Genomic DNA, 17,557 nt, shown 5'->3' on the forward strand with positions numbered 1-17,557 from the left:
TTTCACCCCCTCATGTCACTACTCAACTTCATGTTGTGGACATTCTTACCAAAATTGTTCCTAGCTCACATCATTAGTTTCTTGTTATCAAATTGATGTTTCTTGACCAACCCCATCAATTAGAGAAGAGATATCAATCAAGAATTAATTTATCTCCTTAAATATTTTAATATAATTTTTTAAGAATAAGTTAGATAATTCCTAAATTGATTTGTATCAATAAAAATTAATTTATCTCATGAAATACTTTAATATAATTTTCTAAGAATAAACTAAACCATTTATAGATTAATTTGCTCTTTCTAATTCTAGATTATAAGATATTTATTTTGTAATTATGAGTAATAATTATTATAAATATTAGTAATATTATTTATAATAGAAATCACAGTAACAAAAGCCATCAAGCCATTTTTCATGATAGAATTTGTTTAGTAACATATAAACATAGTTATAAGAATCTTATGTAACAACTGCACTATTCTTTTAAGGCCGTTGCTGAAATTGTGTAGCAATATACATATATACGACCACTCTATTTAACTATGAGATTTTGTTATTAATTTCATTTTCACATACTATATATTTATATATCTTACAATTTTATATATGTTATAATTTTTAATGTTTATAAATCTTCCTATTCACAATACGAGTCACAATTCAAAATTTAAACTCTCTTATGGGCGAAGCGATTCAACTACCATGGTTTATGCTATGTTTCAAATAACACCAACAAAATGAAAATTCAATCAAAATGATAATTTTATTCGCAGTTGACATTATAAAGGAGTTTATTACTTTCAAATGTAAAGAAAATATTTTATAAAACAAATGAGCTTGTCATTATTTAATTACCATTAGCCATATAAAAAAAAACTAAAACACATGCTTTGACTGTACCCAAAATCACTAATGTGTGTCTTCATTAAACAACACAAAAAAATAATACCATCACCCTAAAATTTTGTTCTAACAACTCAAAAAACTCAAACAACATTGACAATATATTTTGCACTGGGGTTCAACATTTTCTTTTTCAGGTCATTTCCAGAGCCATTACAGAATTTATCAACAATGGGCATAGATGAACTATGACCAGCTTGTGAAAGAAAGATCATCCATAGCATGAATTACGTAATTTATCAATAACGGACTTAGATGATCCATGAACAGAATATGAAAGAAAGATCATCATCCATAGCATGAATGAACCACTAATGACATGAAGGAAAACAGGGGATGGAGGCTGTTTTTACATGCAACATGATGTATATTATTATTATATTAAACACAGTAGCTAAAGAGGAGCAAGATTGTTTAAAGACAGCCACAAGCCTTGTGCTTTCCCCTTTGACCTTCAAGGTGCAGATTACGAGGGGCTGAATGAGAAATAAAAGACACCTGGATCAGTTGGTTTTAAAAACATAAAAAGCACCCAAATTACATTAATGTAATTTAAAAACAAAAACACAAACTGCAATTATGAATTTCAGGAACAAAATATATAAAGCCGAAGAGCCACGTTATGTTGACAATAATATTTTAATATCACTATTCTACAACTATTTTTATTTAATAACAATTTATATTTTAATTAAATATCGTAATTTAATATTTTATTATTAAAAATAGTGGTCAAATAGTTGTGTAAGTAATAGATGGTTGTAAAAATATCCTTTCTCCAAAGCGAAAAGAACAAGCATTTAGATTTCATATGCACAGAACAAAGAACATTGCAAAATAGTTATAAATCTACTATTGATTCCCCCGGAACTTACCATCATCAATGATAACTCTTACAGAGAAAGGCCCGCAAAAAGCAACTCCAACTGCTGCTCCTGTGATACAGTTCTCTGAAATAACAGCATAAAAGAGTAATAGGATTAGTCACTTGTTATGACCAAAATTCAAATACATGCTTATGAAACTAAAAAATAAGACAAAGATATGACTAAACAACCTAAGGCTGATAAACAAAGAATGGTTTACCTTAACTGACATTAATTGCAGAATTTTATTAAGAACCTTAAGACGATGCATGCCATATGCACTATTAGCAGGAAGTTGGTTCATTCTCTTGATTTCCTCATGGACAGCAGTCTGTTTTTTCTCACACCACATTTGTTGTTGTGGTTTAGGCTGATCAATAGGTCCACTCTCCATCATTTGATCAAGGGTATTGCTACCCTTCAAATGATCAAAGGAATCCACTTTTTAATTCAGCTGAGCAAACATCAAAAGAGAAATACTCAGACAGCACAACTACACCAAAAAATCAAAGAGTAGAAAGACTTCAAAAGGGACATATATAACCTCATCAATAACAACATAATAGCATTAAAACATGATAAACTCCACACTGGTTATAAATCTAATTCTCCGACCAGTCACTTAGGTTACACACACTAACCACATATGTTTTCCTAAAATGCTTCAGTTTCATTGCAGCCTAATGATGCCAATTATCCTAAAAAACTAAAAGCTTGAGATAAGCCTCTAGTCTTTAGCAAATTACTATCAACAAGGTAAGAAACAACTTGAGTATTTATAGTATTCATATATATAACCAATGAACATTTCTAGACTCTTGACCTACAAAGCTTGAAAACAACCTCACACATTATAAGACACATGAAGGTACTTCAAATTTGAAAATATAAAAATATATACCACAACCATTATATAACATACACGAGTAAGCAGAATTAAATGAAAAATGTAAAGTACAACTGACAGTATTCATTTGATGTGAAGTCTTCAACTTAAATATGCATCGAGTTTATTTTGAAGTGTCTTCCTTTGTAATCATCGCAAGTATTAAAAATTTATTTGATTTAAAACAGCACCCTTCTTTCAGTCATTTTAAACGAAATCACCACCATAAGAATCATAAAACCCACAACATATCAAAAGACAGAGCAAGTTTCCAACATCGTCAACTGGACAACAGAGAGATAAGCAAATTTTCAAATAGAATTCAACAGTTACACCAAAGATTATTACAGTACAATCTCCAATATAGTACACCACTAAATAAAATGAAATTCTACACAATATCTTATATCACTTTAATCTACAACAAAAACAATATAAGTAAACCTTAGTTAGGCATATTTCATTCAGTGCAGAAGGTGTTTAACTTTTTTCTAAATGGACAACACACAATGGATCGCCTAAAATACACACAAAGTGAATCAAAATTAAATTCTCAACTTATTTATTTCCTTTCTCAAAGTTGGAAGAATGGCCTCTGAGTTTTCTTTTTCTCTTCTACTTTCTACTTTCAAAGTATTAACAATTAGAAGGGAAAGAACTAAGACAAAATTACGTGTAGAAGTAAAGAGGAATTGGAACCCTAGCATGAAAGGTAAAGAGGAACTTACGAAGAGAAAGAGAGAAGAACTTCCTTCAAACCGCACCGTTTTGGAACAAAAATGCTTTGTTTATTCAAAGAGCCTACCACAACAACCTAAATCATTGGCTTAATTTTTCTTTAATTTTATTAGAATTTTTAAAAATCTCTGGTCTTTATTTTTCTAATTTAGGTTTTACTCTTTTTTAAAATGTCTAATTTGAATTTTTTTTATTAATGCCCTTTTTTATAAATAATAATTCTTCTGCACAAATATGACAATATATGTAAAAAATTAACCAAATTAATGAAAATAAATCTGTATCGAGAACTTTCATTCTTGACGACAAACATATTAGTGAAAATAATCAAATTAAATATTTAAAAAAAATTAAAAGATTAAATTAGATACTTTAAAAATTAAAAGATTAAATTGAAAAAAAATCAATAATTATAATATTTTTAAAATTCGAATAAAATTAGAAAACTAAATTAGAAATTAAACCTAAAATTAACTCGCATGATAAGTATAATTAAAAACTTGATGGTTAATATTATAATAAAAATAAGAGATTTTTCTTTTTTATGTTTACGTTTATTTTCTAATTTTACTTTTTAAATAAAATTGTTTTTAAACTAAAATAATTATTCTATAAATCTTATGTTTTAAGTAATTGTTTATTTACATTGAATTAATTTTTTCAATTTGACTGCTTTTTAAACTTAATCGATTTTTCAATTATAAAACTATCTACAAAATAAATAAAGTTATAAAAAGAATTTATATTTAATTTTATAATTATATATAATAATAATAATTTTATTACTTTTTATTAAAGTAAATAAAGAACATGTGTTTTCACTAATGACTTTTAAAATTAATTATAGTTATAATTGTTGAGTTTTTAATCAATAATTATAAAAGAAAAATATGTCATAATTGTGTATTTTATAATTTAAAAATCATATTAAACATACTTTATAATTTGTTGATGGCTTGTAATTACTTGATATTTAAACTGTAATTGTAAATATAGTTTATTTTTAATATATTTTTTCTTGCTTTAAAATAGTTAAAGTTCATAAAAATAATAGTGTGAGGATAAATTTAATTTAACTTCATTTATAAAAACACATTTGAAACAGAGTTTATAAATTTAATTTATATTAACTCAATTTTCTTAAATTTAATTTGTACTGAAAGAAAATTTTAACAAATAAATTAATGAGTAAAATATTTCATTTTTAAAATTATTTTATTAAAATAAGTTTGTGTACAAGAAATCTATTTTATCAAAGTTTATAAATGTAAAGTTCCAATTCCCATGTCATTTAAGCGTGTTAAATATAAGAACTTTTTTTATTTTTAAATTAGGATGGATCATTTTGTAAATTTATAAACTTAATTATAACTTTAAAATAAAATAAATGAAAAATATTAAACTTTTACACAAACAAACATAAGCAAATATTTATAAAATTTTCATATTCTCATCAATTACATAGTTCCAGAAGCATCTGTATATTTATTTATTCTCGTATAACGCATACCTTATACGATCATAGCAACAAACACAATCAAAACAAACAAATGTATGAGTGAGCTAACAAAATAAACATCAAAACATCAATATCACACTTATATCTCAAATGTTAAGTCCTTATTACAATCCTATCACATCAAATACAATTAACACATAGTAAGACTTTAACAAGCAATAGAATTACCAAGCATACATTCCATTATAAGGAACCATGACCAACACACTAGTTCTACACAACTTGTCCATTAAAGATAATCTTGTGTCAATACCAACCATCTCTATAAATGTATGTCTCCTTCCAAACTTCATCGCACCATCCCTATTTACTAAAACAAAACAATTTGAGTACTCCCCCACCACAACTTCGAACCTGTCTCCCCAGCTCCTCAAGCTACTCACATCAACTCTAAACTCAACATGAGCCAAAACCCTACAGCGAGACATTCATTCCTTTCTACCCCTCATAATGAAAAGGCAGCACTCGAATCCTAATCTATTATACCGCCCCTCTAGACGAAGAGACTCATCTCTTCCACCGTCTCTTATGTTACCAATGAGGAGCATTGGTACTTTGAAGATAAAAGATTTTGATGATGCTGCAAGTGATAAAATTCGAAGAATCAAGTTATAATTGTTTTAAAAGCACTTTCGTAGTTTGCAAATGTATTAGGAAATATTTCAACTTGTAAACACTTAGAAATCTCGTATCTTTAAGTTAGTTACGTATATAATCGATTATATGGTAGAATAATCGATTATCATGAGCTTTCCTGAAAAACCATTTCGCTCTGGAATAATCGATTATTACTTCAATTAATCGATTATTACTGGTCATGATGAGAACTGCCCAAGTCCCTGGAATAATCGCTTGTTCCTCAGGATAATCGATTATCACTTTTTGAAAAATCCTGTAACGGACTTGAATAATCGATTATCACTAACAATAATCGATTATCACTGGCAGTTGTATTGTGTCTTTTCAATTTCAGACCAGCTGTCTATATATAGTTGTTTTAAAACCCTTAGAGGGTTAACCTAAATTTTTCATTTTGAGAGTATTAGAGCTTTGTGCCTAAGGGAAGCTCTTTGAGAGTGAAAAAGGATCTATGCCATTTGAGAATACAATTTGTTTGAGGAAGTTCTCAAGTGATAGAGTTGCTTAAGTCAAGTCTTGTGAATAGGAGAAGCTCGCGCTTAGTGTGTTTAAGGTCGGAGCGGTTCTCTTCAAGTTGGCTGAGCATGTTCTTCCAGTTCGTTTGTCGAAGGAAGGTTCTTCCGTTCGTTTGTCGAACGAAAGGTGTTCTCGTTTCTTAATCTTTACTTCATATCTTGTAATCTGTACAAACATTATTTTAGTGAAAAAGGTTAATCACTATTCATAGTGATTAACGACTGGACATAGAATCTTTTGATTCGAACTAGGTTAAAATTTGTGTTGATTTTCTTGAACTCTACCCTCTTTAAACTTTTAGCACATCAACTGTTTGATAAAAGTTCTCTAAGAAAATAATTTTTTGAAAACCGACTATTTTAACTTGATTTATTGACCGCTACACGCTTTCTGCTTACTTTATTCCCCTGTGCGACTCTACGATACTGATTGTCTTGATACCGACATCTTAAAAACGAAGAGATCTACCTTTCTACCCCTCACAAGAGAAAAGGTGACTACCTTTCTACCTCCTCAAAAGAGGAAAAGTACAACCCCAGATTAATGAAGTATAACAAGAAAACATACTAAAGAAACATAACCACCATCACACCGCATTGTTGATTCAACACCATGACTCTTTCACTAAGCAAAACAATATTCACAGAAACCATTACCTCTCTCGTCGTAACTCATCCTCTTCCCTTGACTCACAAAGGCAATAATAACCTCTTTCCACTGCATCGCACAAGCGAAAGATAAACCCCAACTTTAAGGGTATCATCGCCAACCATAATGGATCACTTCCTACTCTTGGAGAAGTCAATAATAGCTTTAAAGATCTCACAACTCACATTTGGATCACTCAATTATTTATCCTCTAACCAGTCCCAAAATCACTCCAACAAAATACTCCCATGTTACCCAATGGTGTATCTAAGCTAAATAGATAGTTTAGTGCCAAGACAGTCATACATCATCAAGAAACACATTCCAATAGACACATGACTTTGCACACAACCATATCACCCATTATAATAGATCCACGGTGTTATCTCAAGGTGTCTAAAACTATAATTCATTGAAACATCACTTGGCAACACCAAAATGCATGCAAACATATGTAATAAACCAATGTAGTCAAGCACCGAACAAGATCATACATTTTCTGACTTGAAACAAATGAACAACACCACATTATATCACAATTACATCCCCAAAGGCATTCAAATGTCTTAACACACATCCGCAAATCATAAAGCAACATAAATCATCATTAACAAGTATCTCAACACACAAAGACAAAGTTAACTCCTCATACCTAGTTCGATCTATCAAACACAACCACTCTCGATTCGAACTTTGCCACTTATAACTTTCCACTTTTGCGTTCATTCTCTGACACGCAACCGCTCTATCTCACGGCGCCTTCTACTCATCCTACCCAACCTCAAGTTAAGAACTCACCTAAGTTCGAGCTCTTGCCCCTCTGTATCATCACACACAACAATAGCCACCAAACTAACTCGTGTTTTGATTATATGATCATATAATAAATGTATAATTCATTCTTTACTACACTATCACAATTACCAATTCCTAAAATAACACACACTACTTACACTACTTAAGGTTTGCACACACAACTTTTGACCCATAACAACAACCTCTTACTATATTAATCACATAACCTTAGTGAAAATAAGTCTTATATTAACTAAGATATTTCTATAACTGACTTATATATAAAAGTTACGAGTCTTACAATAAAATGATGGTTACTTTTAATATCATATTACAAGTAAAAAAAATGCCTTTTAAATTTTTATTGTAATTAATATTTTATACAAAATTTTAATAAATACTCTGATATTTTTTGTTAATGTATATGGTTTATGAAGTTTTTGTCTTGGATTAATTTATCTCAATAGGAAGATGAATAAAATCTAATTAATAAATAATTTAAAAAAACAAATGGAAATAATGTCAAGACTTTGAATTGGGATATTAACTACTTCTAGTTTAATTTGATTCTATATGATTATTTAACTAAATTAAAAGAGAAAACAGAAAAAGAAAGCTTTCAACATCTTTAGTTTGGTATGATTAAATAATTTAGTCAAAATGATTAAAGCGGTGGATGATTAAGCAATTGATTTCCCTATCACAAAAGGTAAACAATGAACAATTAGTCAAATGATTAAGATGAATTAACTAACAAAGTGAATATAAATAATATTATCTTTTTTAAGGACATTATCCATATGAATGCAAAGGGTAAAAAATGGGCAAAGTAGGTCCAACCATTTGTGGAAGTCACATGGCTCCTATGACTTTGGTACACCCACTCTCATCTTATAATTTGTTCACTAATATTTATTTCTCATAATTTCTTTGGCATTCTGGATTTCATCATTCCGCACAATGCATTTTACTCCTAAAACGCACAATGCATTTTACTCCTAAAATAAGGTTTTGCCACCATGTTTTGCTTTGCCTTCACACCAAAGTTTTTTCAAGATATCTCCCCATAATTTATATAGTATATTGAACTAATCTTCCAAAATATCATATCATATAGGAGTTACAATTATGAAAGTTACATGAGTAGAGCATGTAGGGCAATTCTCATAATATATTATATAAGGTAAATCTTAATGTGAAAGTGAAAAATAGAGGCCGATGTCTTAACTATGATGTAAATTTACTTTAGTATGTATATATTTCATTTTAAAAAATTCATTTTATAAAATTAAATTAATTAAATTTATTCTTTTAGAAGTTATTAAAGTTTATTTTATCAATGTCTTTTTAAATTTGTTGTGTCATCCATATTATTCATAGCAATTTATTTTCAAACTCGAGATTTCGAATATTTGATGTTAGATATGTTCTTTCATAACCGTATAAATGAATAAATTATATTATATAATAAATATAAGGCTTAATAGTCTTTTTCGTCCCCATATTTGCTTATTTTTCTCAATTAAGTGTTAGAAATTCTTTAATTTTCAATTGAATGAAAAACACGCACAGGATCTTGAATTTTCATGATACTCACTATTCTCTCATACACAGTAGTAAAGAACTTACCTGGATCCATTGTATAGTTTCTTCCTGTCAATGTTCTCCCTTCTCTTACTCCTCTTTAATGCTTTCTTGATGATATAGAAATTCTGAGGATGTTTTTCTCTGTAAAAGTCACAGTTTCTTTTCCTTTCCTAAGAACGTTACTTATCTCCTTTTCTTTCCAGAAACTTAACGTCAACCGCAGTAAAACATTTTTCCCTCTTTTATGATATTTAATCAACTTTAATAAAATACCAAAATGTCCTTTATTGAAGTGAGAAGAGATGGATTAATTTTAATAACTCTAAAATAATCCCTATAACTTTAATACTTTATATTCTAATAATCATCACATTAGAATTTGTACATCAAAGTTATACTTTAAATTACATGAACCAATCTTAAATATTAATATAATTTAACATTCTCCCACTTGGTTCATTTGATGACTTGAAGATTTAAAATTAAACTTTAAGTGCGTACCATTCATTAGAATTATCAAGTCATCATCCTTATATGAATTGAAATGATCGGATCATGGCGGGCAAAAGTCATGAACGACAAGATTCCTTCTATGTATCACATAATCAAACTAACTCAACATAACTTTAATCAATCTTATAACTTTCATGTCTCTAAAAGAGATATAACATGTTACCAAAATCAATAATACATGTATATAACTTAATGTGGATAACAATAGAATAAAGAAAAACATAAATTTAATTGAATTCACAAGTGTCATGACAATACAAGCATATAACTATACATATCCATATAGATAGATAACATCATCATGTTAATATTGACTTATCGATAATGCCCATACTTTCAACATGGCCAATAAAAGTTTTGGGCGGTAGTTCTTTAGTTAACGAATCTGCTATCATCAAATCCGTACCAATATGCTCAATTAACACTCTATGTTTCTACACTTCTTCTTTGATCGACAAGTATTTCAAATCCATGTGTTTAACACCCTTTGAGTACTTGTCATTTTTAGAGAAGAAGACGGTTGTGGAATTATCACAATAAATCCTTATCGGCCTAGCAATACTGTCAATAATGCAAAGCCTCGATACAAAGTTCTGCAACCACAAAGCATGAACCGTGGCCTCAAAGCATGCCACAAATTCAGCCTCCATGGTGGAAGTAGCAATGACTGATTGTTTTGCACTTTTCCAAGAAATTGCTCCTCCAACTAATAGATAAACACACCCAAATGTGGATTTTCTTGAATCCACACTTCCAGCATAGTCTGAATCCGAGTAGCCAATCACCTCAAGATGATCTGACCTTTTGTAGGTGAGCATATATTCTTTGGTACCTTGTAAGTACCTAAGAACTTTCTTTGCAGCTTTCCAGTGATCCATTCCGGGATTAATTTGATATCGGCCTAACATTCCAACAGCAAAACTGATATCTGGCCGAGTACAAGTTTGAGCATACATCAAACTCCCAACCACTGACACATAAGGAATGGACTCCATGGCCTTTCGTTCCAAATCATTCTTGGGACATTGCATTTGACTAAACTTGTCCCCTTTTTGAATTGGAACTATTCCAGGAGAGCATTTTTCCATTCTGAATCTCTCTAACACTTTGTTAATATAGCCTTTTTGAGACAAACTTAACAATCCTTGTGATCTATCACGGAATATTTCTATTCCTATCACATAAGATGCCTCATTCATATCTTTCATTTCAAAGTTGCTAGAGAGAAACTTCTTTACATCATGTAACATACCAACATCATTAGCAACAAGAAGAATGTCGTCAACATATAGAACCAATATAACAAACTTACTCCCACTGATCTTTATATATATACACTGGTCAACGGTGTTCTCTACAAAACCATATGAAGTTATGGTATCATTAAATTTTAGATACCATTGTCAAAAAGCTTGTTTCAGTCCATATATTGATTTCTTCAATTTACACACCAAATTTTCTTTTCCTGTTATTGTGAAACCTTCTGGTTGGTCCATATAAACTTCCTCTTCTAAGTCACCATTCAGAAAAGCGGTCTTTACATCCATTTGGGGAAGCTCTAAATCATAATGAGCCACCAAAGCCAAAACAATTCTCAAAGAGTCCTTCTTAGAAACAGGAGAGAAGGTCTCTTTGTAGTCAATGCCATCCTTTTGAGTGAAACCTTTGGTGACTAATCTAGCTTTGTACCTTTCAATATTGCCTTTTGAGTCATGTTTAGTCTTAAAGACCCATTTACAACCGACTCTTTTTGAACCCTTAGGCAATTCAACTAGATCCCATACTTTATTGTCATCCATTGATTTCAATTCTTCTTTCATAGCATTCAACCAATTCTCTAAATTATTACTTTCCATGGCTTGTCTGAAAGAGACTGGATCCTCATCAATGCTTAAGTCACATTCATGTTCAACAGAGTAAACCACATAATCATTCGAAATAGCAGGTCTTTTCTCCCTTACAAACCTTTTTAATGCTGCTTCTTGTGGTTCCTCTATCAATTGCTCATTTATGACTTGTTCATTTGTGACTTGATCATTGTCAATTGGCTCAACATTTATATGATCATTTTGTGGGATTGGAACATTAACTTGTTGTCTCTGCTTGTTGTGTGACTCTGATACAACAAGAGGGATAACAACTTCAGAAGAGACATTAGATGTAGAAACACTATCAGTATGCTCTTGAATATCCACTATTCGTGATTCCTCACTCCCACTAAATTGACCATTTTCAATGAACCGAGCATTTCCAGACTCAACTATTCTTGTACTATGGTTAGGGCAATAAAATCTATATCCCTTTGATTTTTCAGGATAACCGATGAAGTAACCACTAATGGTTCTTGCATCAAGCTTCTTTTCATGTGGATTATACAACCTTACCTCTGTCGGACAACCCCAAACATGAAGATGTCTCAAACTGGGTTTCCTTCCAGTCCATAGTTCATAAGGAGTTTTAGAAACTGCTTTGTTAGGAACCTTGTTAACCAGATATACAACAGTCTTTAATGAATACATCCACAAAGATAAAGGAATATTACTATGACTTAACATACTCCTAACCATATCCATAAGAGTACGATTCCGCCTTTCTGCTACACCATTTTGTTGTGGTGTACTGGGCATTGTATATTGTGCACATATACCCCGACTTTCAAGAAACTTTGCAAATGGACCTGGACATTGTCCACTCTCATCAGTTTTACCATAATATTCACCACCTCTATCAGATCTCACCACTTTTACTTTTCTATCTAATTGCCTTTCCACCTCATTTATGAACACCTCAAGGGCATTCACTGATTGAGATTTTTCATGTAATAGATATATATAACAATAACGTGAGAAATCATCAATAAAGGAGATAAAATAGTTTTCACCACTCCAGGATTTAATGTCAAAAGGACCACAATTACCAGTGTGTATTAACTCAAGAAGTTGACTACTTCTTGTGACAGGATATTTTGATATGTGTTTTGTTTGTTTACCCTTAATACAATCAATACACACATCCCAGTCATCAAAATCCAATTGAGGTAAAATTTCATTTTTCAGTAACCTCAACATCCTTTCTTTGGATATGTGATTCAATCTTTTATGCCATAAGAAAGCAGAACATTCTTTTCCTGCACCACAATTTCTATCAACAACATGTTCAACATTAAACAGGGATTCAGAAAAATTAACATCAAGATTTAAACGATATAAACCATCCAATAATGTACCAGAACCATAATAGTACGAAAGTTTATACAAATGAAAAATACCATTTTCAATCCTAAAGTTAAAACCTAAATAATCCAACTTTGCAACAGAAATTAAATTCCTAGCACAACCAGGAACATAGAGACATTTTTCAAGATTCAGACAATAACCAATGTCTAGAATCAATCTGTAAGTCCCAATTCCTTCTATCCGTGCCTTCATTCTGTTCCCCATATATAAATACTTTTTAGTTCCTTTTATGGGCTGGATTGAAAGGAATCCCTACATAATATTAGAAACATGAGTGGTAGCTCTAGAATCCAACCACCAGGTATTATTAGGCACTTTAATTATATTTGCTTCAAAACTTACAGAAACACAAAAAGTACCTTTATTTTTGAACCAAGATTTTCTTTTCGGACAATCTTTCTTGTAGTGACCTACTTTCTTGCAAAAGAAACATTTCTGGTCCTTCTGGATATTACCCTTATTCACTTTCATTGGGGCTTTATCCTTCTTGTTCTTCTTTCCTGATTTGGCTTTACTGAAGCTAGCACCTTCATGAGTTGTGAGATGGATAGAATGATCTTTCATTTTCTTCAATCTCCCTTCCTCTTGTATCAACATGGCTTTAATTTCTTGAAAGTTCCATTTATCTTTAAGAGTGTTATAGTTCACTTGGAACTGGTCAAATTCAGGAGGAAGAGAGTTCATGATAAACTGTACCAGAAAAGACTCATTCACCTTCATTTCCATTGACTTCAATCTTGCTGCTATATTAGCCATTCCAGTTACATGTTCATGTATGGGTTGTGACCAGTCAAACTTTTTGGTAGTCAGCTCACTCATAAGAGTTCCTACAATAGACTTGTCAGTTATGTCTGATTATGAGTACTCCTTGATCAGTTTCATGAATTCCTTTGCGTTTTCCGTTTTAGGCATAGAAGGCTTTACATTCTCTGCCATAGACATGCGCATCAAGTTTAGTGATAGCCTGTTAGACCTATGCCAAGCCTCATAAAGAGACTTCTCATCACTTGTACTAGTCTCTGTAATGACTGCGGGCATTTCATCCATCATAATTGCCATGTCCAAGTCTAACACACCCAGTTGGAACTGGATTTGTTTTGACCAATCAGCATAATTGAGCCCATTAAACTTGACCACATTGTTGCTCAAACCTGATAAATTCATGTAAGCTGGAAATAATACACAAGCTCATACATTAATGCTTTGATAAAATTAATGGATTCAAACAAATTACTACACTAGTCATACATTCAAGTTCACCTTTGGGTGACACTTAAACTGATAGGTAATCATTTAAGTCATTCATTTAAGTTCACCTTTGGGTGATTCTTAAACTGACAAATTCCATATACACTTTAATAAACAATCAATCATACTTAAGTCTATATGTATGCTATCTTTGGATATACAAACATATTTACTAAGTACATGAAATGTCTCACTTTAATGTCATTAATTATAAACAATGGTTCACCTTTGGATAATCCATAACATCTTTATATCAATGACTAATTACTATATATATTCATAATTTAACATCCTTTATATTATGAATAATTTTCGCAATAACATGAGCAATTTAAAAGAACAGCGGAATTGCTAAACCTTTTAATTTTGATTAGAATTATAACTCATCCGAAATTCAACTTAATTGAATTTCCTTCATCCAAGATTAATAACAATTACATATAATTCATAAAACAAAAATTATACCATACATGTCAATAGATGCACTTTTCAAGTTAAAAGCATTTGAAACCTTCAAACTTTTAATTCACATTTAATTTCCATTCAATTCAATGCACAACAATGTTAAAAATTTAACATAAGCACAATAATAAAATACTTTACTGTGTGAGAACAGTACCGCAACAAAGTTGCTTTATGGTAACAACCAAATTAAAAGATTTATATGCTGCTTCAGGGTTAAATTCAAGGGATTGAATTTTCTTTCATGCAAGATTTAATTTGGTTACTGCGCATGGGATTTCAGTTTTGGCATAAAGCAACTTTAATGAACTTTAATATTATGCACAGATCAAAGTCACATTAATGTGATAATCAAATAATAAAAAAAATAACTTGTTGCTTCAGATGAATGAAATTCATGTTACAGTGAATTCAAAAGAAATCATGCAACAGTAAAAAAAATTCAAAAGAAATCATGCAACAGTAAAAAAAATTTGCTTTATTGTGACTTACGCAACAATCAAAATTTAAAAACTTGCGGCTTTGAGATTCACATTACTGTGAATCTAATTTTCTTTCATGTGAATAAAATAATTAAACATCTGAAAAATAAAATCCCTAAACTTCATAATTCAAAAATTAGGGTTTTAAAAATTGAGAAAATTACCATTCGTGGAGAATCATAGAATTCAGAACCTGGCTCTGATACCACTTGTTAGCAATTCTTTAATTTTCAATTGAATGAAAAACACACACAAGATCTTGAATTTTCATGATACTTATTATTCTCTCATACACAGTAGTAAAGAACTTACCTGGATCCATTATATAGTTTCTTCCTGTCAATGTTCTCCCTTCTCTTACTCCTCTTTAATGTTTTCTTGATGATATAGAAATTTCGAGGATGTTTTTCTCTGTAAAAGTCACAGTTTCTTTTCCTTTCCTGAGAACCTCCTTTTCTTTCCAGAAACTTAACGTCAACAGCAGTAAAACCTTTTTCCCTCTTTTATGATATTTAATCAAATTTAATAAAATACCAAAATGCCCTTTATTGAAGTGAGAAGAGAGGGATTAATTTTAATAACTCTAAAATAATCCTATAACTTTAATACCTTATATTCTAATAATCATCACATTAGAATCTGTACATCAAAGTCATACTTTAAATTACATGAACCAATCTTAAATATTAATATAATTTAACATTAAGTCTGTCCTTTTAAAAATGTGTCAAATTGGTCTTTATTTAGTAAATTTTACGTCAACATCGTCTCTTCCGTTAAATACGCACAAACGGTGTTAACTTTTTTTTCTCTCTCTTCTGCTTTTTTGCAACGCAGAATACCTTTCTGTTCTGCAATCTTCTGCAACACAACAAACCTTTTTGTTCTGTAATATTCTGCAAAGCAGCAGATCAATCTGTTCCGTGAAGATGAAACGTGTATAAAAAAGAATAAATAATAAGAATTAAAATACTAGAATTAAAATGGGCTGATAGTGATGCATACAATACAACTCCATTTTCACTCCTTAAAACGTGAAAGACATTCTTCATTTCTTCACTGGAGCAATAACACAAACGTTTCATCTACTTCAACCCTTTCACGGGCGCATACGCAACGCAATCACCACCCTCTACTGCATTGTTCTTCACCGTGGATTCCGATCCACACGCTTTGCGTGACAGTGCAACAATTGCATCCCTCATGCTTCGCAAACCTCTCTTTCTTCCCTTCCTCTTCCACTTATTGTTGTTGTTCTGGTATGCAGATCTTGCTCCAAATTGCACTTGGGATAGCACCAGCTTCGAGGATCTCTCAAAATAACAGACAATTGCTTCTTTAGGGTTTCTCAATTTGACATGTTTCTTGGTTCCGACGTCCACTTGTGGGGTGCGCAGGGTACTGGTTTCGATAATCTCACTAAAGGATTTATTGTTTCCAACGATGGATTGAACAAAACCTATAAGAACTCCACCTTAGAAGTGCCTTTGCTACGCAATGTTATGTGGAGCATGATCGACGTCCTCACCGTCTGGGATCGCACGACCGCTTCTGATTTCGGCCACGTCGTTCTTCGAAGGGACGCTCCAGCGAAGCCATCTCTGACGGTGTTCGAGAATTGTAAGGTTTTGTCGAAGAATTTCAGGTTGAGGTGGAGTTTGAATGTGTTCGAGGATTCTCTTGAAATTGGCTTGGAGGTTGCGATTGGGATCACCAACTACATGGCTTTTGGTTGTGTTGACCCTAGTTCTGAAGACTCTGATTTCATGATTGGTGGCGATGTTGTCGTCACAGGGTTTAAGGAAGATGGTGCACCCATTGTGGATAATTTTTTCATTACGAAGTATAGTGAGTGTGTGAAAAATGACGATGAAGTTGCTCATGGGGTTTGTCCTAATTCAGTTTATAAAGGGCATGAGGCGATGGGTTTAGTAAACAGATCAATGCTTGTTTATGGGCATAGGAGCGATGGGGTGTCCTTTGTTAGATATAGATGGCATTTGACTAAGGTTAGTGGAAATTATGATCGTCCTGTGAATCATATTGAAAATATGAAGGTTATTTGGGCTTTGGGGCCTATTAAGCCTCTTGATACTATTAATCCTTACTATCTTCCTTAGAATCACGGGGCTGTAAATTACGGTCATTTGGTTTTGAATGTCTCGGAGCATGTGAATGACTGCATTGGACCCTTGGATGCTGAAGACAAAGAAGATCAAGGAGTCATCATTGCAGATAGCAATAATCCGCTGGTGGTATCTTCGGCTCCGACAATGCATTACCCCAACCCTCCAAATCCTGCAAAGGTTCTTTACGTCAACAAAAAGGAAGCTCGTGTTTTGAGAGTGGAAAAAGGGGTGTCAGTCAAGTTTTCCATCCAAGCTGGGCATGATGTTGCACTTTATATTACTTCATATCCGCTTGGTGGAAATGAAGCAACCAAGGAGAGAGAAAAAAAGTGAGGACCAATCTGTAGAGTCTGCTACGATGCAGAGTCTGCTGCGATGAAGAAGAAC

The 17,557-nt window shown here is 31.7% G+C and overlaps 2 protein-coding genes and 1 pseudogene across 6 annotated transcripts; 1 reads left to right on the forward strand and 2 right to left on the reverse strand.

The window, feature by feature from the left end:
* Nucleotides 1–895: 895 nt before the first annotated feature.
* LOC108339789 (uncharacterized) lies at nt 896–3,462 on the reverse strand. 5 transcript variants are annotated; one of them, XM_017576994.2, is made up of 4 exons: nt 3,387–3,462; nt 1,993–2,226; nt 1,782–1,856; nt 896–1,382 (listed from the first exon to the last, which is right to left on the reverse strand). In XM_017576994.2, exons 2-3 carry the CDS (start codon nt 2,167–2,169, stop codon nt 1,800–1,802), a joined length of 234 nt encoding a protein of 77 aa, XP_017432483.1. In that variant the 5' UTR covers nt 2,170–2,226; nt 3,387–3,462; the 3' UTR covers nt 896–1,382; nt 1,782–1,799. The 5 variants fall into 5 exon arrangements, with proteins under 5 accessions (XP_017432483.1, XP_052733902.1, XP_017432484.1 ...); XM_052877942.1 differs by having other exon boundaries at nt 896–1,404; XM_017576995.2 differs by having other exon boundaries at nt 1,993–2,265; nt 3,387–3,456.
* A 10,242-nt stretch (nt 3,463–13,704) lies between these two features.
* On the reverse strand, nt 13,705–14,013 carry LOC128196600 (uncharacterized). The gene has a single exon (XM_052878081.1). The coding sequence runs from the start codon at nt 14,011–14,013 to the stop codon at nt 13,705–13,707; it is 309 nt and encodes a 102-aa protein (XP_052734041.1).
* A 1,957-nt stretch (nt 14,014–15,970) lies between these two features.
* LOC108339147 (cytochrome b561, DM13 and DOMON domain-containing protein At5g54830-like) lies at nt 15,971–17,503 on the forward strand (annotated as a pseudogene).
* Nucleotides 17,504–17,557: the final 54 nt, after the last annotated feature.

Source organism: Vigna angularis, chromosome 5 (genome assembly GCF_016808095.1).
Source record: "Vigna angularis cultivar LongXiaoDou No.4 chromosome 5, ASM1680809v1, whole genome shotgun sequence".
In the NCBI taxonomy this organism is placed as follows: domain Eukaryota; kingdom Viridiplantae; phylum Streptophyta; class Magnoliopsida; order Fabales; family Fabaceae; genus Vigna; species Vigna angularis.